Source organism: Lissotriton vulgaris, chromosome 9, assembly GCF_964263255.1.
Source record: "Lissotriton vulgaris chromosome 9, aLisVul1.2, whole genome shotgun sequence".
NCBI lineage: Eukaryota > Metazoa > Chordata > Amphibia > Caudata > Salamandridae > Lissotriton > Lissotriton vulgaris.
This window is the reverse complement of record NC_141697.1, coordinates 223510456-223532517: the sequence shown is the minus strand read 5'-3', so window position 1 is coordinate 223532517 and position 22062 is coordinate 223510456. Positions and strand designations below refer to the sequence as shown.

Below are 22062 nucleotides of genomic sequence, written 5' to 3'. Positions count from 1 at the left end.
AAGCACGTGAGGAATATCTTTCGTATATTAAAATGCCATGGCTGGTGGAGGAACATTGGGAACATCTGATGGCCCCTTTGACATCTGCTGAAATACGGGAGGCATTAAAGGGGATGGCATCCAGGAAAGCTCAAGGATCAGACAGCTTACTGTTGCCTTTTATAAAGAATTCCAGGACCTTTTGATTCCCCACCGTAAGGCGCTTTATGAGGAGATGGTGGAGGCAGGCATCATGCCGCCCTCCATGCGCGAAGAAGTTAATGTCGCGTTATTAAAGCCTGGTAAACCATCTGCCATTTGTTCATCATATAGGCCCTTTTCTCTACTTAATGTAGACGCTAAACTGTACGCTAAAATCTTAGCTAAATGACTAGCCTTACTGCTCTGGGGATTATTTGTCCTGAACAGGCAGGTTTTGTACCTAGTCGCAATGTAACTCAAAACCTGAGGACTCTTTTTGGTGTAGTGCAGAGACTAAACCCAGAAATTAAGGCGGCAGCAGTTTTTTGGGATGCTGAAAAAGGGTTCGACTCGGTAGAGTGGAGCTTTATGTTTGCGGTCTTGAGCAAGATAGGAGTTGGAGATATGTATCACAGTCTGGTATCAGTATTCTATACCTCACCCACAGCGAGAAGGGAATGAAGTATCTCAACCATTCAGCATCACCCGGGGGACAAGACAGGGCAGCCCCCTGTCTCCAGTATATTGTATGCCATTGTGGCAGAGACCTTGTTTGCGCAATTCTCGAGTATCACACGCACGGAGGTCTGAGTTTCCCTGAGTGCACGCATAATATTTCAGCAGATGACCCTTTACAATATATGTATGTGAACCGGAGGTGCATTTATCACCAATCTTACGTGAAGTTGTACGATTTGGTGTCCACTCAGGGTTACATATAAATTGGGATAAGTCAAGTATATTTCCCTCACTCCCTGCACGGTGGAGCCTGTACGGTACCTAGGCATCCAATTTCACACAGATCCCATGATAGTACTGCTGGAAAAATATGGCAAGGCCACACAGAGACTTATAGATAACGTAGAGAAGTGGAAAAAGCTTCCACTCTCTTTGATGGGGAGAATCTCTATTATGAAAATGGTCATCTTACCAAGATTCCGGTTTTTATTTGAAAATATACCAATATTGCAACCAAAACACATGTTTCAATGCTGGCACACACAATTGACAAATTGGTAAACAGCCCCGCAGACGATGGAATTCGCTTACACTGCCATACCACTTGGGTGAATTGAGAGCCCCCTATCTATAGAAATACTATAGTGCTGCGAACAGTGTTTGCACACAATTGGATACATGGGTCACATGATCTGCCCTTCTTGTACATGGAAAGAAACGCGGCGGACCTCCTTACACTTCCACAGACCCTAACTCAATCTACATCTAGGGAAATTCGTTTTTGACTCCACTGCAGTCACTGTACAGGCATGGCAAACTTTACTGCACATGCAAGCAGGAGCCTTTCTATGTGCCCCAAAAAAGCCATTACAGTGGTGCATGTGGTTTCCACTAGGTCAAGAAGCGGCAGCAAGGAATGCATTAAATTCCATCGGTATACACACATAAGGAAAACTTTTTAAAGACAGGGTACTGGTGACCTGGGAGTTGTTATAATCACCTGATAAACAGATAGGAGGCACAGTTGTATTCCATTATTGCAGAGCTCTGCAGGCCTGGTGAGCCCTTATTGGGGATGATCTACTTGAACCACAAAATATGGGGGCGCTTTCCACACTCATCAAAACCGAAGAGCCTGCAAAGTTAATCACAAAATTCTATATTAGCCTTCAGGACACGCGTAAGTCTGAAGTCCCGTGTCGAAAACATGGGCATCCAACATACAGCCAAGAAACTGCTGGCATCTTTTCTTTCCGACAGGACCCAGGCTGTCACACTGGGTTCCTCCCAATCGTCCAACCAGTCTCTGCCGTGCGGGGTACCTCAAGGCTCATCCCTAAGTCCGACACTTTTTAACATCTATGTGTCGGACCTAGCTAATATCATTCGAGCACATGGGATGAGCCTTACCTCCTATGCGGATGACACGCAACTGGTCCTGGCCATCAAAAACAACGGCCACAAAGTAGCAGAGGACTTTAAAGAGGGCATGTTGGCAATTGGGGACTGGATGGCCACCAATTGCCTAAAACTTAATTCCGATAAGACGGAAGTCGTCATTTTTGGACAACTGACGCCAGAATGGTCCTCCGGATGGTGGCCCGCGTCCTTCGGAAGCCCCCCTAAACCTGCCAGCAAAGTGAGGAACTTGGGAGTGGTCTTTGATGACCGCCTCAACTTCTTCCCACACGCCAACCAAACTGCATCCTCTGCCTTCCATAAACTGCGTTTAATAAAGAAAATCATCCCCTTCCTCCCTGAAACGGCCGGCAAAAACCTGGTGACCTCATTAGTGCCGTCCACCCTGGACTATTGTAATGCCCTGTATGCAAATGCCCAAGCAAGGGTCATTAATAAAATGCAAACCATCCAAAACTCAGCAGCTAGACTCTTGGCCAGAATTCCCAAATATAAGTCCGCGACTGACACCATTAGAAACTTACACTGGCTGCCTATCAGAAACAGGATTAAGTTCAAAACTCTTTGCATTGTGTATAAGGCTCTGCACAATCAAGGACCTGCATTTCTCGTACAACATCTGATTCCTTGCCGTCCACCCAGATCTCTACGTTCCTCCACTCTAAATGATCTAGTGGTTCCCCGCACCAAAACGGTTTCCTGAAGGGACCGAAGGTTCTTGGTCTCGGCCACGAAACTATGGAACACCTTGCCCTAGTCAATAAAAACAGGTCCCTCACTCTGGTCATTTCGCAAGCAGTTAAAGACCTGGTTGTTCAATCAATAACCTCAGATATTCCCTTACATCAGAAGAATGTATATCCAGATATCCTAGCGCCGAGACGCCCACAGGCATTTGTTCGCACTCAATAAATGTTATTAATAAATAAATAAATAAGGGAGTGGCAGCGTGACTTGGGCGCTCTCATAAATGACAAAGAATGGTCCTATTGCTGCACCCGCACCCAATCGGTCTCTTTTAATTGAAGACACAGACTAATATGTTTTAAAATTTTACACAGGGCATATTGTACCCCAGAACGCCAGTTCTGCTATAGTCTAGCTGAGTCCTCCAATTGCCATAGATGTGGGCAGGAAGGAGCAGGATTCCGGCACCTGGCCTGGCAATGCCCAGGGGTTTACGCATACTGGGAAACCGTGTTCAGGGAGTTGGGACTTATTTTTAGCGCAGATCTAGAACCAGATCCAAAAATGGCTCTCCTAGGATGGGACTTCTCTGTAAACAAGACCCTGCGCCAGTTGGTCGCTATCGGCCTCCTACTTGCTAAACCCAGGGTGGCATTACGATGGATGAGAGGCCCACTTCCACGAATAGCAGAGTGGCACACAGACATTCTGTATTGTAAGCCGACACGTACAGTGAATTGCTACCCCCCAGAAGCCGCTCAAGGAATTACTGGGATCCTTACCAAACCTTTTTGTTAAAAGACATTAATGAGACATCAGAGTCACAGAATATCACAGAGGCAGCATTGACAGCATAGGTAGGAACATAGAAGATATATGCCAACATAAGCGGAGGGTGAATTACATTACTCAAGTTGTTAGGTACCAACCAGCCCCCCCCCAACATTGCATTGGTCGGTTAAAGTTATGATTAGGTATCACTGGAGACACTATTTATATTGATGATAATATTCTATGTGAGATGCAACCTGAATGTCAGACTACTGCCAGTGTGTACACACGTATTAATATGCAAATTTGATCTTATATGCTAACCTATCCGTCCAAGCTTATTTTGTGTTTGTGAGTTGTATGCTTTTGGTTTTAGGCTGAAAACAATAAAAAGAAAAGAAAAAAGAAAAAGAATGCAGATGGTTCAAAACATACGTTAAAATGCCCAGCCACAGTCACACTGCTTCGTCTTGTGGTAAAGTGGAAATCTAGTCATTGAAAGGTAGAAGAACAGGGCAATCAGCTTTCTTGGAGAAATTTCTGCTGTACACATTAAAAAGGAGAATTTGTGTTTTATCTGGGGTAATGATCTCAATACCAAGCAGGTCTGGACAATTGACAGATAATTGGCTATTATCGTACCCAAACGCAATCTTAATCCAAATTAGCAAACCACCAGACTGTCTACTTGATTTAGATTTGCATGCTGGAACAGGGAAGGTTTTAAAACGCTACCTATATGAAGGGGAGGCCACCCAAGTTTCTAGAAATAGGATTATGTGAGCTGTTTCTATGAAAGTCCCCCAGGCCTTTTGAGCCAGCTTGCTGCCCAGCCCCGCAATGTTCTAAGAAATCATTGTCAAACTGTTTGTAGAAATAGAGGACATTATTGCAGGGTTCCTGGATGCTCGACTCATCTGCCAGCTACCTCCCCTGTAAGATATAATCATACCTTGGGGTGTTGAAGCAAACCTCTCTCCAATTATGCCTACGATGAATAGTGATGGGCCATGCCCCTCTGAATTTAGGGCCCCTCTATGATTTGCCCCAATTGCACCCTTCAACACACAGGCAGGAGTTTGAGCCGGGTGAGGTTTTAAAAGAGCGTACGGATATTTCGCTGCAGCAGGAATGGGTATACCTATTCCCCATTCTTCAAAAACAGCCCTTTGGCCCATATGGCATTACGTTCGGCTGTTCTTTTCCATATAGTCTTTGTGATGTCGCCAGTTGAGTTTAAAAGGTGTGGTTCAAATTAGACCCAATCCAGGTCGTCTGTGGTTATGTTCTGAAGTGCTGGGATATTAGTAAACAACCACAACAATTTCTCTCTGTTGAGGGTGTCCATAGTGCTCTTCTGGGTATATTAACGAATGAAGAGCAGGATTGAGTGAGAACTCTCCTCTTCATCACCCTTACAGTAGTTGGAATACTATTCCTACATCAAACTGGGCAATATGAGGGCCTGTGGAAGGAGACATGCTGTGTCGAAAAGCTATAGCCCAGGGCTACTGGGCTCACCTCTCTGACACTGACAAAGTAAAGCTTCCAGGCAAGCTGAAACCAGTTGGGGCCCATAGTTTTCTGTGTACTGTTAGGGCCTCTCTCTTCCTTGCACAATAGGTGCAGGTATCCTTCAGCAAGTCAATGGTCTCTCCCTTTCAGGCGCTTGATTGTCAGTTATGGTGCTGTACGTTTAGGGCATCATTTGTGGGCCGCTGGAATTAGGACCTGAAAATTCCAGAGTCTCCCATTCAGCTTGGATGCCTTGGCCCACCCTTTTGCTTAGCGTGCCTGACATCCCATCTGCCCTGTCTGCTTCCCTTCCTTTTCAAAGAGTCCAGTCCCTTGCCCTGACGTTCCACTCTCTGGCGCTTACATGCCTCAAACTGTCTTTTGCACCGGATGGACTACACCTGAGGTGTTTTATCTGTTCTGTTTGATGGTGCAGGTACGGCCGGGGGATTACAATAGACGTGAGGATGGGGAGCGGTGGATGAGGGATAGTCCGTATCAGAGAGGCAAAGATTGGATAGAGATATAATTCTGGCACATATTAATGTCTCAGGTTGAGCTTAATAATAAGTGAATGATTAATGTTAGGAAAGACAATTTGGTGACATGAATGAACTGGTCAATATACGGTTATGATTCAATAACCATGAGATTATGTTTTGGAGAGTCCAGTTTCTTAGAAAATTGTGTTATTAATCAAGCTGATTTGAATTATGTGGTATGGGAAATATGAACGGTGTTTTACTTTTATTTTCAGCCCTGATGACGTCCTATGGTGGACGAAACACATTGGCTGAATTTATTAGGAACTTCTGTTGCTGAACTGCTACAAACCTGGCAATTAATATAATTGTTGTGGAAACACTATCTTAAAGTGACGTGCAATAAATTGTGGATCAGTGGACTCAAGGAAATCTGTCTTTTTGATTGAATCAGTTGGGAACAAATTTGCATTTGCAAACACGGTTTACTGAACACGGCGCTCCCTTCATTGTTTTAAATATACACAGATGATGATTTAGAGAGTAAAATTAAAATTACAATAAAAAAAAATCACTTAAGACAAACTAAGTTTATGTCAAAAATGTCAATTCGAAGTCAAAGGAGTTTTGAGATCTTTGTTCAGTGAGTGGAAGTGCATGGCTAGTTCCCTACTGTGCATGAGGCGATACAGACAATTTTTCACTCTGAGACAGCCTATGTGTAGGGGTACCATTATATCTAATTCGGCCAATAGCATTACATTAAAAAGTAGGCTTCCCCTATACACTTGTTTTCTTGTTTAATTACATACAGGATGAAAACATGTGTCAGGGACTGTCTGGCACTATGTGGGGAACAAAGGTCAGGGACTTGGGCAAGGACTGGGAACTGGGTAGAAAACGTACACAGAAAGAGGAGTACAGCGCAGCCCAGGATCACACAGGAAGTTAGAGGAGAAAAGGGATCTAAAGGGTAAGCCTGTACAATGGTACTAAATGGCCAAGACTCAAAGGATGGGCACTCAAGAGGCAATATAGCATTCAGAATAACTACACCCGGGATGGACGTGCAGATGTATATACATATATATATATATATATATATATATATATATATATATATATATATATATATATATATATACACACACACACACACACACACAACATTAACAATAGAGGGAATGTGGGATAAAGCACTCGGGAGCTCTACACAGTAAGACTGAAGCTCAGTAAGTTCTTCACCCACAATTGCTGTTACAGATACGGACTGAAAATACCCACATATAGGATATGCATGCAAAGACAGGGTCTGTGGAGCTGATACCTATAGTGCTGTTATAAATGTAACTCAAAAGACAATACTCGCAGTGAACAAGAAACACCGCCTAGGTGGTCAGCTGTGCCCATGGATCCTGGTGAATAAATAGGAACACACAAGGCAATAACAGCAAGGGGGTAGAACTAAATACAAGCACAATAGACAAAGAGCTAGCAAGGAGGAGTGCCTAACAGGAAAGGAAGGAAATCACAGGGCACACTTGGAAGAAAGCAAGTAACAAACATACAAGATAATAGAAGCAAGACAGCAGGAACAGAAAGACAAACTAGGAACTGGAACCTAGGAAATGAGAAGAAAAGCAGCGAATGGAAAAGGATATACAGAAGGGGAGGCTACAAGGGTATACAAGAATAGTGCTGGTTCAGGATTCAAGAAAACAAATCTAGTTCCTAGAAATTCTAGTTCCTGCTTGAGCACTGAAGGCAGTGTTGGAGCAGGAACTAGAATTGAGCAAAAGCTCAAGAGTCAAGGTAGCACTGCAGGCAGTACTAGTTCAGGACCAAGGGAAACTACTACAGCTCAGAAGCGAGGAATGCTGAGAATCAGGAGTCAAGGTAGCACTGCAGGCAGTGCTAATTCAGGAACAAGCAAAACAGCAGCAGCTCAGAAACAAGTAATACCTAAAGCTCAGGAAACACTGGAAACAAGGGTCAGTCTCATAGATACAATGATCAACCTTGGCCTGAAAAGAGCTCACAATAATCACATGCATCAGGTGTGAGCAGACCAGCCACAGGTGAGCTGAATTCTTCCACCCATCGTTGGACTGCAGGGGTGGAGACGAAATAGTGAGCAGGGAATTCTAGGTGACAGAGTGTCAAACATTAGCAGGCGGGCTTCAAGCAGGAGCAAGCTGGCTTTCACAAAACCCAACATGGATTGGGAACGGATGTTAATTACCAAATAGTGACCAAATTGATGGAAGTCAGCACATGCATGCAGGGGAGTATCTGGAAGCTTATTAGAACACAGGAAAGTCACACTATGCACCCCTCTGGTGGTGGGCACGAGAGTGCAGGGAGCGAATCGTGACACCGTGTATGGTTAAAAATATATTTGAGGATTCCTGTACATATTATGTCATTTTGATTTGTATGGCGCAATTTATCACACATAAGGGTATCCAGGTGCCATGATGTTCTACTGTGTACGAGTATCAAAGAGAAACCAATTATGAGAAGTATTCAACATGACTGCAAAAACGAGAGCGATATAGTTACAATTCTGACGTCAAGTTTTCATGGTATACAGATTAGTTCAGCTTGTTATTACCTCATCCTAAAAATGCATTGTTGGCAAATTTTAAGCAATCTACCTAATTATTTATGGACAGATTCCAGCAAATGTTTTCAGTCAGACAAGAAACCACAGGGAATAAAAGGTAGTACAAATGCATGTGAAACCTCCATCTGATTAAATAACAATGGCTTTTGCTGAATCACTTTCAGCCTGACAAAGTGCAGGTTGACTGTCACTTCCCGGCCATTCCTCAAATGAGACTGCTTAAATTATGTTCCCAGAGGGTAGTGGTTATATAAATCAAATCTGGTGCAGAGTCATGAATCTTAGGTGTTGGTGATTGAAAGCAGTTCAGCCAGCCAATTACTGATGGCACCATTCTACAAAAGACACACACAACTTCCAAAATGTGCTACCCGCACTGTGAAATATATAGGCGTGGAATAATAATATGCTACTGCCACAATTAAAAGTTCAGTGTGTTGCTCTATATTCCTTTTGGGGAATATCAATATCCTAACGCACACGGCATAAGGAAATAATAAACATTCAACAGGAACAAAAGTATGTAGCACACAGTCAAATTTAGTTCACATCTTCTCTATACTCGCACATTCTAGAATTACATTTCAGCTATATATATGGATTTACAATACAACTGATGAAAGTGAATGTCATACCTGGAGTCGGGCTTAGTTCTCTTATACGGCTGCCTTTTCTCCGAGCTGATGGAAGTCTAGCAGGACGAGGTTTTGAACCATTAGGAGGAAATCCATCCAATCTGAGATAAAAATTGCAAAAACTAATTGTATATAGCATATAAGAATTACAAAGAAACTAACATCACCATTAAGCCAGGATTGATTGGACTGAATTTTATTGCGTTAGTTGCTATGCACTGAATAAAAACAGGTTTAAAATAATTCTAATAGTTTATGGCGGCATACTGTTGGTTACAATATCAATTTCAAAGTCAGTCTTGTAACTACATATTTATTTATTTACAGGTTTGTACCGCGCTGGCTTCGACTCCCGGAGGAGTATCTCCGCGCCTTTGGCTCCCACCACATAGGTTTAGGGGAAGAACTGTATGTGCAGCTATTCTAGTCTAGTGTTGGAATAAGAAAGTCTTCAACATTTTTCTGAAAGGGAAGTGTTCAGCACATAGCCTGAGAGATATAGGGAGACTGTTCCAAAGGGAGGGTCCTGCTACAGAAAGTGCTTTAGCTCCAAGTCAGGCCTTCTTTGCTCTAGGTACACACAGAAGGCCATGTTCACTAGACCTGAGAGTCCGGGAGGGTATGTAAGGGATGAATTTGGTGGCTAGGTATGCAGGCCCATCCCGTTGATGCTTTTATGTATGGTACAACATACTTTAAACTTTGCCCTCTGTTTGATAGATAACCAATGTAACTTTGTCAGCAGACGTTTGGAAGGCGTGCGTGGAGGAGCGTTCAGAACTAAACGGGCAGCCGTGTTCTGGACCACCTGAAGTCTTTTTGTGACTCCCTCGTTAACAGACAGGAGCAGGCCGTTGCAATAGTCCAATCGGCTCAGGACTAGCGCCTGTAACAGTGTCTTCCTGGCTGTGTCTGGAAGTAAGGGGAAGATTTTCCGCAGCATGCCAATCACATGGAAGCAGGCTCCCACCACCTGGTTGCCATGTTGTTTGAGAGTAAGTTCTTGATCTAGTTTGACTCCCAGGTTCTTAACTGTTAGTTTGGGTTTAGGTACTGGTCCAAGGTCTTGTGGCCACCAGTCAGGAGTCCAGAGTAGTTTTGCCTCACCAAACAACATGACTTCTGTCTTCCCAACATTGCATTGCAAATAATTGGTAGACATCCAGAGGGCTCCTGCTTTTAAGATCTTGAAGGGTTAGAGGAGTTGCGTATCATCCACGTAGGATATCGGGATGAATCCGTAAGTTCTCATGATGTTAGCCAGGGGTGCCACATATATGTTAAAAAGCGTGGGGCTCAAGCATGAGCCCTGTGGCATCCCCTTGGAGATTTCAACTTCCTCTGACCGATACGTACCCATGGTAACTTGCTGGGTGCGGTTAGCTAGAAAACTCCTTAACCACGCCAGAGCTTGGTGCTTCAGGCCAATGTTGGCCAGTCTAGCAGTAAGGATGGAATGAGATATGGTGTCGAACACCGCAGACAGATCGAACAGCACCAGGATAACGGAGTAGCCCCTATCCTGGTACATGTGAAGATCATTCGCGACTGACATCAAAGCGGTCTCGGTACTGTGCCAAGGCCTGAAGCCCAACTGTGATTGGTCCAGTACTCCTGCGGATTCAATGTATTCGGACAGTTTTCTGTTTACGTATTTTTCAGTGATTGCACTAATGGTTTTACTTGGTTTTGGCCGAGGAAGGGGGGGGGTATTTTATTTATTGCATTTTATTGTAGTTCACTGTATTTTATACTGTAAAGACGTTAAGTAATCGCACAGTTTTCTAATAAACAAACAATATCAATTTTCTCAGAAAAATATTGCTCATAAGTACAATCTTTTTTTTTTTTTTTTAATATTTTTATTGGTAAATTTTTTCCCCTCATTTTATTTCCCCCCTACCCCCTAGATTTACATGGACAAGGCACAGTAAGATTCCTAAGGCAACCATATAGACAAAGGAAAAGGGAAAAAATATTACAATATACATATTGCATACAGATCCTATCATGATATATATACATACAAAGTCATATATGTTAGCTTTCAATAATACATATATTCTTCACATTACCTTATTCAGTTCCAAACTTCCACTGAATCAGGGGGCCCCAAATTTGCATACCCAGCTTCTTACCCTTTCTCCCTTTCCTAGAATAAATAGCTGTTTCCAATTTTTGTATTGATAGGGTTTTACCAAGCCATTGATGATACGTGGGAGGATTTGGATCTAACCAAGTTGAGGCCACTAGCAATCTAAAAATCGCCATTGCTACAAACAGAAAGTATTTACAATTTATTTGCCCGTTGGGGGAAACTCCCAGCAAAATGGTTGCTGAATCTAACTCTATTGTTATGTCTAAGGCACTCCGGAAAAAATTCCCAATTTCATGTTTTATCTTATCTAAATGTGGACAGGTAGAAAAAATATGTAACAAATTAGCCTCCATACTGCCACATCTAAAACACGTAGTGCCCGAAAGGCCCCCCCATTGAGCAATTTTCCATGGCGTGTAATACAAATGATACAGAGTCTTGTAATGCTGGGCCTGGAGGGACGATGAGCATAATAGTTTACTTCCCATCTCAAGTGATTCAGAAAAAACATCTCTTTCTCTAACTATATCTAAATCTAAAGACCATTTAACTATCCATTTCTCGAGATCGTCCTTTTTTAACTTTGTGATTTCTGAATAAAATCTCTTTATAGTGCAATCATGACCTTTTTGTATAAGATCCATCATTGTACTCCTCCCAAAACCTAGAGCTCCCCCTCTTTTATTTAGTATGCAACTCCTTATTTGAAGATATTTAAAAGAGTGATTTGTATTTAACATATACTTATTTTTCAAATCTATAAATTGTAACATACATTATCATCCAACCTATCACCAATCATACCTATACCTCGGCTTTCCCATTCTTGATATACCATTCCTGAGAACACTGCCCTAGGTAGTGAAGGGTTATTTTTAAATCTAGTATATGCGTTGTATTTCCCTATTCCAACCTTTTTGGAAAATCCTTTCCATAAATTATAGGCCGCCATAATTATCTTAAAACGTGTTCTTTTAAAGTAACTTCCATCAGTAAATCTCAAAAAAATATTTTCAGCATTTGTACCAAAAACTAAACCATATATAGCAAGCGAACCTGTCTTATCCCATCCATCCTTCTCAGCCCCTCCAATTAATCCCACCATTCCTTGCAATGCTGCAGCCCAATAATATACCTTTAGATCCGGCAATGACCACCCCCCTTTCTCCCTGGGAAGCGACATATACCTCAATGCCCTCCGAGTTTTACCTCTTGCCCAGATAAACCGATTAATCATGAGTTCGCAAGTTTTAAACCACTTATTTTCAATTAGAAGTGGTATTGCCCTAAAGAGATATAGTAGTTTTGGTAAAATCAACATTTTAATAATATTGACTCGTCCAACTAATGACAAATGTAGATTCTCATAATGATCCAGATCTTTTCTTGCTTTTTCAATTACTGGGGCAATATTATTCTCCACCAAACTATCTAAATTAGACATAATATTGATTCCCAAATACTTCCCTGCCGGTACTACTCTTCTATCATCACAGGGTGTCAGCGAATTTTTAATATTCTGAGTTTTTGACGTGTTCAATGAGTACCCTGAGACTTGGCGAAATCTTAAGGCCTCGGCCTCTACAAATGTAGTTGCTTCCGTAGGGCAAGGTGTTATCACCGCAACGTCATCAGCATAGGCTAATATCTTACATGGCCCAAGAGCTGTACTGAATGGGGTAATCTCTGGTGCTGATTCTATCTTACGTATTAATGGATTCATATACATGGCGAATAACAGGGTAGAGCATGGACAGCCCTGGCGAGTTCCTCTCTTAATTTTAAATTGACCTGTGATACCCCCGTTTATCCTTAATGCCGCAACCGGGTCCTTATATAGAGTCTGGATTGCTTTCAAATAACCTCCCCTAATCCCAACTCTAACTAAGATCTGCCACAAATAGTACCAGGAGACCCGATCGAATGCCTTTTCCGCGTCCAAAAGCATTACTGCCATCGGGTCTCCTGCTACCTCCGCCGCATCAAATAGAGTTATCACTTTTCTGATATGGTGAGTTGTCCCTCTACCGGGAATGAAACCATGTTGATTATCACTAACCAGGGTACTTATTATTCTAGCAAATCTTACAGCCAGTGCCTTTGAATTGATTTTGGTGTCGTTATTCATCAATGTTATTGGGCGATACGACCCTGGTTCACTCGGAGATTTCTCTTTTTTTTAAATTAGCACTATATCCGCCCCGCTCCAAGATTTGGGAATGGACACCCCACTCTGTGCAGCTTGAAATGTTTGAGTTAAATGAAGACCTAAACATCCCCAGAAAGTTTTATAAAACTCAATCGGTAGCTGATCAGGTCCAGCAGCCTTACCCGAAGGTAGAGCAGTCATAGCTTCTTTAATCTCTATATCATCCAACACAGTCTCTAATTCATCTGCATCTTCAGGAGGGATAGTTTTAACCTCAATATTCTGGAGATATTCATTTATTCTTTCAATACTGCTGGGATTTTTCTCATCATATAAAGAGTGGTAAAACTTCCTAAATACCTCCCGAATTTCTTCTGGGTCTGACTGCAGTTGTCCCTTTTCATCCTTTATTTCCTTAATCATCCCTACCGCCGCAATCTGCCTAGTCCGTATAGCGAGTACCCGACCTACTTTCTCGCTAAACTCATAACATCTCTCCCTTCTGACTGTATATTGCTTTGCTGCTCTATTAGCAAGTTCTTCCTCTGCTTCACTTTTCACTTTCAATAGATCTATTACAGATTGTTCAGTCGGCTCTCCCCTTATTACACATTTGATAAGTTGTTCTTCTGCCTCCAGTACTTTTTCCTCTCTCTCCCTATATCGCAATCGTTCTGTTTTCCTCTTAAAAGCACTATAGCTACATGTTTCACCACGTGCTCCTGCCTTAAAGGCATCCCATACTATGCCAACTGCTGCGCTTCCTCTATTATGTTCAAAGAATTCATTGATCCATTTAGACATATGTTTTATGTAGTCATCATCTAAAAGCAGTCCCCTTTCAAATGTCCACTCCCTCCTTGTTGTTGTTCTCCCACCCTGCTTTATCGTTAGAATTAGGGGGTTGTGGTCGCTGAGTATCCGGGGGAGTCTATCAATTTCTGCTATGCTAATTAAATCATTGGATACCAAGAAGTAATCCATCCTAACGCATATCTGGTGCGGTGCAGAATAATATGTATAGCCCAATTGCTCTGGTCTAATTGACCCCCAGACATCTCGCAGTGTGTTGTTTTCTAGAAGGTCAATAAGGGCCTTATAAACCTTTTTCTTCCTACCATTATACTGCCTTATTGTGCCCGATCCCAGACCTTCCGCTCCGTTAATATTTAAGGCTCCTCCTATGATGACTCGAGGGGCCCAATCTGCCAACTCAGAATCCAGAAACTGTAGAATTTCCGGATCATCCTGGGTAGAGCCGTACACTGCAACCAATGTTGTCCACACCCCTTCTAATAGGACCTCGGCCATAGCCCATCTCCCCCAATTCTCCTAACTTTCTTCTTATTACTACACTTTTACCCCTCGATAAAATGGCTACCCCTCTTTGTTTTACTCCTTGTTTAGAACTAACTATTAAGTGAAACCCCAACTGATTGAGACATATCTCCTGAGTACTCATTACATGTGTCTCTTGAAGTAACACAAAATCTACATTCATTTGTCGTAACCGGATTCCTATCTTCTGCCTTTTCTGTGCATCATTTAGGCCGCATACATTCCATGTCACTAATCTAATAGACATTTTTCGGTTTTTTTCCTATTCCCTTCCCCCATTATCTGCTTGCTTTTATTTAACATTCTGAAAAATGTATACATTACTAAGTCTAGCACACTGACTGAATAGGCTTCCCTATTAATTTCCATGTTATCTTCAATATCTTCAATATCACTGATCATGTCATACAATTGATACAAATTACATTTATCAGATCCTGTTAAGCTTCTTGTCCCTTTGTGCCCTGTTCATTTCTCTGCCCTCCCCCACCCCAGACTGCCCACCCTCAGTCTCCCACCCCCCCCCCCCTACAGGCAAATAGGTCCAAAGGACCTATGTCTGGACGACTTTTGCCTCCTGGATGCCGAACCCATCAACCCCCCTGACTTTCCCTTTCAGCTTCTTGTGCTCAGTATATGCGCTCCATATTCCACCATATTCCACCCTTATTTTGTGCTCAACCTCTACCACTATTCTTATTATGGTAATACCAATCTTTAACTGTTGAAGCAGCACATCTACAAAACAAAAACCATCGCAAAAAAGAAAATGAGAAAAATAAATTTTCATAAACCTTAGAGAAGCATTTTCAACGCTTATTTTAGATAAGCCCTCGTATGTAACTTTTCATCCCCAGGTATTAATATATACAGTCTCTCTTTTCCATTTCATATTTATCTTCGTTTCTTTTGAGGAATGTCCCTAATGGCTACTGTATGATCGTCATTTTCAACATTCTCCTTGTGTCGTGTTTTTCGTTGATCCCTATTTTCCTGCAAGTAGTTGAGATATTCTTGTGCAAGTATCTCGGAGTAGAAAATTTTGAAGTTCCCGTTTAATCCAATCTTCAAGAGAGCAGGGAACAAGAGGTAAGCCTCACAGCCTATGTTCTGAAAGGGAGTAATGAGCTGCCTCATTCTCCACCTTCTTTCCACAGTGGTGTGGCAAAAATCAGGGCGTGCGAAAAACTCTACATCATTGTATTTACATTTAGCTTGGGGCTTTGCCTTGCTAATTATCTCTTCCCGCAATAGGAAGTTCCCAACATACAAAAGTATTGCGCGAGGTTTACCCTGCGTTGCCTTCCGGATCAGAGGAAAACGATGCGCCCTTTGTATCTCATGGTCCAAATCCCATGTAGACAGCTCTGGAAGGGCACCCTTTAATAACTCAACAACATACCCCCGAACATCACTTCCCTCTTTCCCTTCCTGTATTCCAATCAGACGTACATTGTTGCGTCTTTGTCTGTTTTCAAATTCCTCTAGTTTCCATAACATGTCAGCTGTTGTCTTATCTTGTTCTTTCCTGGCATCCTGCACTTTAACCATATCATCTTCCAATTTCCCCGTTCTAGTCTCCACTTCGGAGACTCTCCCAGCCATCTCCTCATACAGTTTGCTGACCTTGTGCAGGGAAGATTGCATTTTCCTGTTCGCATGTTTAGCCCTCCGCTTTGCCCTTTGGCTCTCAATACGAGCCTCACTCTGCAATTGTTTTAAAGTTGTAAATAGAACTTCAAAATTGGATGCACCTCCATCTGCCCCCCGGGATGTAGAATCCAGAAGACCTATTTCACCATTTACAAACTCATCCGTAGGCATTACAGAATTCTCTGCCACGTTATCCCAGTTTAGTTTTTTTATCATAAGTACAATTTCTATCACTGCTGCAAAAGTCAGAGGAGCCAAACTTTTTTTAATTTGCTGATATGATACATTTCTAATTTCACAGCCACTTCTGTTCAAATGTGCCCAGGCAACAGAGGACAATGACAGAGTGAGAATTGATTAACTTCTTGCTGAATGCTAAGACAACAAACATTGGCGAAGCAAACAGATATGGTTATTGAAGATACTGAAATTACTATTTTATTTTTTTTATATTGAAGGCCAAGGAAACAAAAATAAAAAGGAAAACATATGCTGCCATGAGGCAAACTGCTTACATAAAAATGTAATTAAAACAAGCACTGGCAATGTTATGCTTAAGAATGCACGGTCAGTCGGACCTAAAAATCCATGTATGTATATGGCAGCTATCCTTCCATCTGAGCTGCTGCACAGATAAAATCCATACATTATCTAGTTTTCAAAGTCAGTTTAATAGAATGTGTGTGCCCCTGAAAGTTCATGCTCAGGCAGCTGTACAAATGAACAAAATTATCACAGCTACATGGAGGGCACTTTTTTGTGGAAGCACACAATATCTGCCCAATCATAACATGTACTCGTGGCTTCCAACATGTGGGCTAAGCCAGAGCCCTCCTGCCGGTAGTTCTCATAATGTCTGGTGACAGCTGAGCCATCACCCCAGCCCATAAAAATGAATACCTCAACACACAATTTGTAACAGAATAGTAAATAGTAAATGTGCTTCCTTGCAGGCAGGTGTACCTGAGACATATATAAATACCCTTTTCATTTTAATTCACTGCACGATAAAATAGGATTCTTATTGGTGCAAAGAAGATGTACTTTTGGCATTAAAGTACTGTAGCCTGAAGACATAGTTTAAATACACAAGGATGGCTTAGAAAAAAACTAAACAAGGATAAAGATTGGAACGAAAAAAGGAGTGGCAAAGTACAATGACTGTTCCGCAGGCCCCGTCACTGAAGTACGCTCCTTTTTAGGTAGCTGCACACATGAGAGCAGTCAAAATGCTGTCACTCACATTGGAAGAGAGTCAGTGGCTAAAGTGGGCTGACCCATTGCCCATGCTGCACGATGAGGTGGGTGGAAGCAGAATGGGAATGATAGCTGTATAGATAATGGATGAAGAGGGCTGACACAAAGCCCCTGGCCTATATTTATATGTAGTTATTTATGTTTTTGTCTAGATACGCGAGGGTGACAGTTCCAGATTTAAACATGTTCTCCATTGTAAGGGGGCCCAGAAAATGATTTCGCTGAAACAAACACAAGGCTTTAAAACCACCTCTGAACTAGCACTGCATGGAGGCAACAGAGGATGAATCCTAAACAAACTAAAAATGTTGCTTCTGTGACACTGCATTCTAAGCCTTTGGAATTAAGGTCAGCAAGAACTTAATCTAGGCACAATTCAAAACAATGAAGAAAAAGCATCCCTACAAATACTTAACTACACTCTTAATAGGTGAAAAGGAGTAGTTTCTTACCTGTAACTCCAGTTCTGTAGTAGGGGTATCTCTGTGATAGTCATAATCATGTGAATAGTCCCGCCCATGTGCGTGGACCCCAGAGCACTTCATTAGATATATTCTCTTAAGTTGTCGTCTTCTGCAGTCCTGCATAGACACTTAAGAGAGAATAAAAGACAATAATGCAGCCTAAAAATAACTAGGCTATACTGGCCATTACTTCATCCTGAAGTGAAAAAGATAGCCAGGTAACAGTTAAATGTAATTATTTTACTGACTTTCACACAAAGAGAAACTCCCCTTCACAAAGATCCTTTATTTCCATGATAGAGATGTAGGGTTGGACAGACAAGCCCCAGAGGATGCAATTATGTGTCTGAAAATGGATACCGTGCCTTTAAGAATCCTTCCAGAGACCCTCGGTATCCCATGATGCACATTCAAAGGCAAGTTACTTTCAGTTCATTTTGAAGGCATATAAAGCAAGGCCTGCTTAATTCTGGACATTACTGTTTCATCCACCGGGGAGGAGGGCGGGTTACTTAAGACTATCACAGAGATACCCCTACTACAGAACTGGAGTTACAAGTAAGAAACTACTCCTTCTCTAGTAGGGGATCTCAGTGTATAGTCATAATCATGTGAATAGAATAGCAAGCCATCCCCAAACAACAAACCCCAGCGGTGGAAGAAACAAACAGACCCACTATTGTGCAAATAGATTCCAAAGTGAAGCCTGCCCAACCTGAGCATCTGCCCTGGCAACAGTGTCCAGGCAGTAGTGTTTAGTAAAGGTATGGACTGACATGCAAGTGACAACCTTACAGATTTCTGCAATAGGGACGTTACGGAGTAAAGCCGCTGTAGCAGTTTTACCTCTGGTAGAGTGAGCCTTAGGCTTACTAACTAGAGTCTTGTTGGCTTTCTGATAACAACTGAATACAAGACACAATCCACCTAGAGATGGATTGCTAGGAGATAGCAAGACCAGTCCTGACAGAGCCATAGTTAACAAACAACTGGCCGATCAACGAATTTCCTTAGTCTTAACTAAGTAGAACTTCAACACCCTTCTAACATCAAGAGAATGAAGGGATCTCACAACAGGAGAGGAAGGATACTGAGAAATCGTGGGTAAAGAAATCATTTGATTCACACGAAACTCTGACACTACTTTCGGAAGGAATTTAGGGTGAGTTCTCATGACTACCTACGAAGAATGAAACCTAGTGTAAGGCTCTTGACAATAGAGAGCCTGGATTTCACTCACCCTGCAAGCCGATGTTATGGCTACAAAGAAAGCTGCCTTCCAGGTTAGATGCTGGAGAGAAGCCATATGATTGGGCTCAAAAGGCTCCTGCATCAGTCTAGAAAGAGCCACATTAAGCTCCCACGGAGTTGAAGGACACCTAATGGGAAGAAACACTTTCTTCAAAACTTCCAGAAAATCTTTGACGACAGGGATTTGGAAAAAAAGTTTGTGCAGGACATTTCCTATACCAGTTAAAGCTGCTAGGTCAACTTTAATGGAATGAAAATTCAGACCAGATTGAGCCAAATGCACCAAATAAGGGAAAATGACATCCTCCTTGCAGGAGGTAGGATCTGCATTCTCAGAGGCACACCAAATGCAAAATCTCTTCCATGTATATGCATAGGAAGTCCGTGTAGATGGTCTTTTCTCTTCCTTCCCTCTCTGAGGGAGATTTAAATGTCCATACTGTACTGGCTCAGGAGCCATACTGCCAAATTCAGCGACGAGAGGTTGGGGTTTACCATCTGCCCTCCGAACTTGGTGAGAAGTGCCGACTGACACGGAAGTCGAAGGTGCGTCAGGAGAGACTGGTGTAGGAGATCGATGAACCACCACAAACGGGGCCACTCTGGCGCAATGAAGATCATCTTGGCCCATGATTGGGAAAGTTTGATCAACACTGTCGGGATCAGGAGAATGGGTGGAAAAGCGTTCGACCAGTTGATCCATAGTGCATTCGCCAGCGTCCCTGGTTGGTAGAACCTGAAGACGAAGTTGCTGCATTTTCTGTTTTCTGCGGTGACTAACAGATCGACCTCCGGAGTTCCCCATCTTTCGAATATTTCATGCAGCCTGTCGTCGTTTAAGACCCACTAGTGATTTTCGAGAACGAGTCTGCTGAGAGCATCTGCCTGAGCATTTTACATACCCGGGAGGTGAGTCGCTGTGAGGGTCAAGTCCCTGGCCAGAAGCCAATGCCACATCGTCTGGGCCTTCCGGGAGAGCAGGCGAGAGTGGGATGACCCTGCTTTTTTAGATAGAACATTGTGGTTGTGTTATTCATCTTTACAAGCAGGGAACTGGTGCAAAAGGAAAGCTGGAAGGCTTTCAGTGCCAAGTGAACAGCTCGAAGTTCCAGGAAGTTGATGAGATACGTGGACTCCTTTACGGACCAGGTGCCCTGTATCTGTAGGTGATCTGAATGTGCACCCCAGCCATAGAGAGACTCATCTGTCACGATGGTCTGCGTTGGAATCTCCTTGCGGAAATGAGTCCCTCTGAGGAGATTGTGTGGAGAACCCCATCATCGTAGAGACTGAATGGCTTTCTGTGACAACAGAATCCTGTCCTCCCAACTGCCCTCTTTCTGGTACCACTGATCCTCCAAACATTCCAGCAGAGGTCGCATTTGGAGGTGTGCATGAGGAGTGAGAAAGATGCACGAGGCCATGGAGCCCAGGAGAGAGGACACCTTCCTCACCGTTGGGAAGGGTATGGTCATGAGAGTCTGAACCTTCCGAAGGATTGATAAGTGTCTCTCCTCCGAAAGAGACACGCTTGCCTTGCGAGTATCGGTGGAGGCTCCCAGATACTGCAGACACTGGACAGGAGTCGGGACAGACTTTGAGAGATTGATGTGTAGACCCAAGCGATGCAGCAGAATGGATGTCTTGTTGAAATGCAGTTGTGCTTCCTGAAACGTGGCTGCCTTGATCGTCCAGTCGTCCAGGTATGGATAGACTAACACCTTGCTCTACTGGAGGTGCGCTGCGACTACTTCCATCGCAATGCCTAGTTTTGCCACTCCCCTCACAAGAAACTCCTGAAACGTGGCAATGTCATCAACAGGTGACACTCTCAGAGGTGGAGAGTCTGACAATTTGGGCGAGTATCTCCTCTCACTAGTGGATGTCGTGTCCCTAGTATATCGAGAACGAGATCTCTAGTGACGACGGCGCCGGCGAGACCTCATAGAAGAACGGTGTCTTGGCCGGGACCGGGTTCTGCAGGTAGCACAGGCACAGGAATCACGGGCACTGGCAAAGACGGAGGAGGAACTGCAGGAGGATGAGACGGAGGCGGAGGAGGCGGAGGAGTCTTAGGAGGAGGCGGAGGAGTAGGAGCCCTGGGCCACAGAGGCGGCGACTGACGAGGAGCAGGTTCCAGTGTCCTAGTTGGAGAATAGGTCTTGGAATACTCAGAGTCAGAGTTAGATACCACCCTTCTCCGTTTGTGGGCTGGCCTTGAAGAGGGAGCCCTGGATGTAGCCCTCGACGCCGAGCGCCTACGTCATCGTGATCTAGAACTCGCCGTCGACGTTGAAAGGCTGACCACAGCGGGAGACTGATCCCACGACATGAAGCTAGGATGATACCTCCTCGACGTCGACCGTCTGCTTCTCGACGTCGGACGCCTCGTCGACGGTGAGCGGCGATGTCGCCTCAAAGGCGAGCGCCGATGTCTCCTAGACCCAGATCGACGCGATGGTGCGTCGACGTTGACTGGGATGTCCTCGACTCTGACCTCAGCTGAGGCCTCGACGTCCAACCCCTTGATGTTTAACTGACATCGCTTTGACCCAGAGCCCTGAGTCGACGGGGATCATATCGACGTCATACCTGATCTCAACGTCGATGTTGTTGCCTTTTACGTCGACCGGGACCGGCGTAGTTTTTGAGCCTTCTCTCGACTGGGGAGCCCCCCGGAGGCCGACACATGGGTCTTGGAGGAGGACTGGCTCTCTCCTTGCCCAGATGTCCCACCTGCAGCCTGTTGTCATCTCTGCTCCAGGCCTTGAAGACAAATCTTCTCCCCGTAGGGTCCTGCTGGAGAAGGATTTACAGATGGCGCAGGATTCAGGAACATGTGAAGTAGGAAGACAAAGAATGCAAACTCTGTGGGCATCAGACTTGGCCTTCTTCCTTCCACATTCAGGACACTTGTCGAACAAAGATGGAATTTCAACAGGAAAAAAGTGGGCTAACTGCCCAAAAAAAGACAGCAAAAGGAAGGAAAAGGCCAAAGACGTTGAGCAAGACACTCAAACTAACTTTAGAAAGCTTAATTATTGAAAAATATACCACTCAAGGTAGAGCTCAATGCTC

General features: G+C 43.5%; 1 protein-coding gene across 1 annotated transcript in view; it reads right to left on the bottom strand.

The window, feature by feature from the left end:
- Nucleotides 1-22062, bottom strand: part of TOGARAM1 (TOG array regulator of axonemal microtubules 1) — an 871068-nt gene that overhangs the window by 546682 nt on the left and 302324 nt on the right. Inside the window, exon 7 of the mRNA XM_086937344.1 lies at nucleotides 8775-8875. Coding sequence (XP_086793470.1) covers nucleotides 8775-8875 — 101 coding nt within the window. The remainder of the gene's footprint in view (nucleotides 1-8774; nucleotides 8876-22062) is intronic.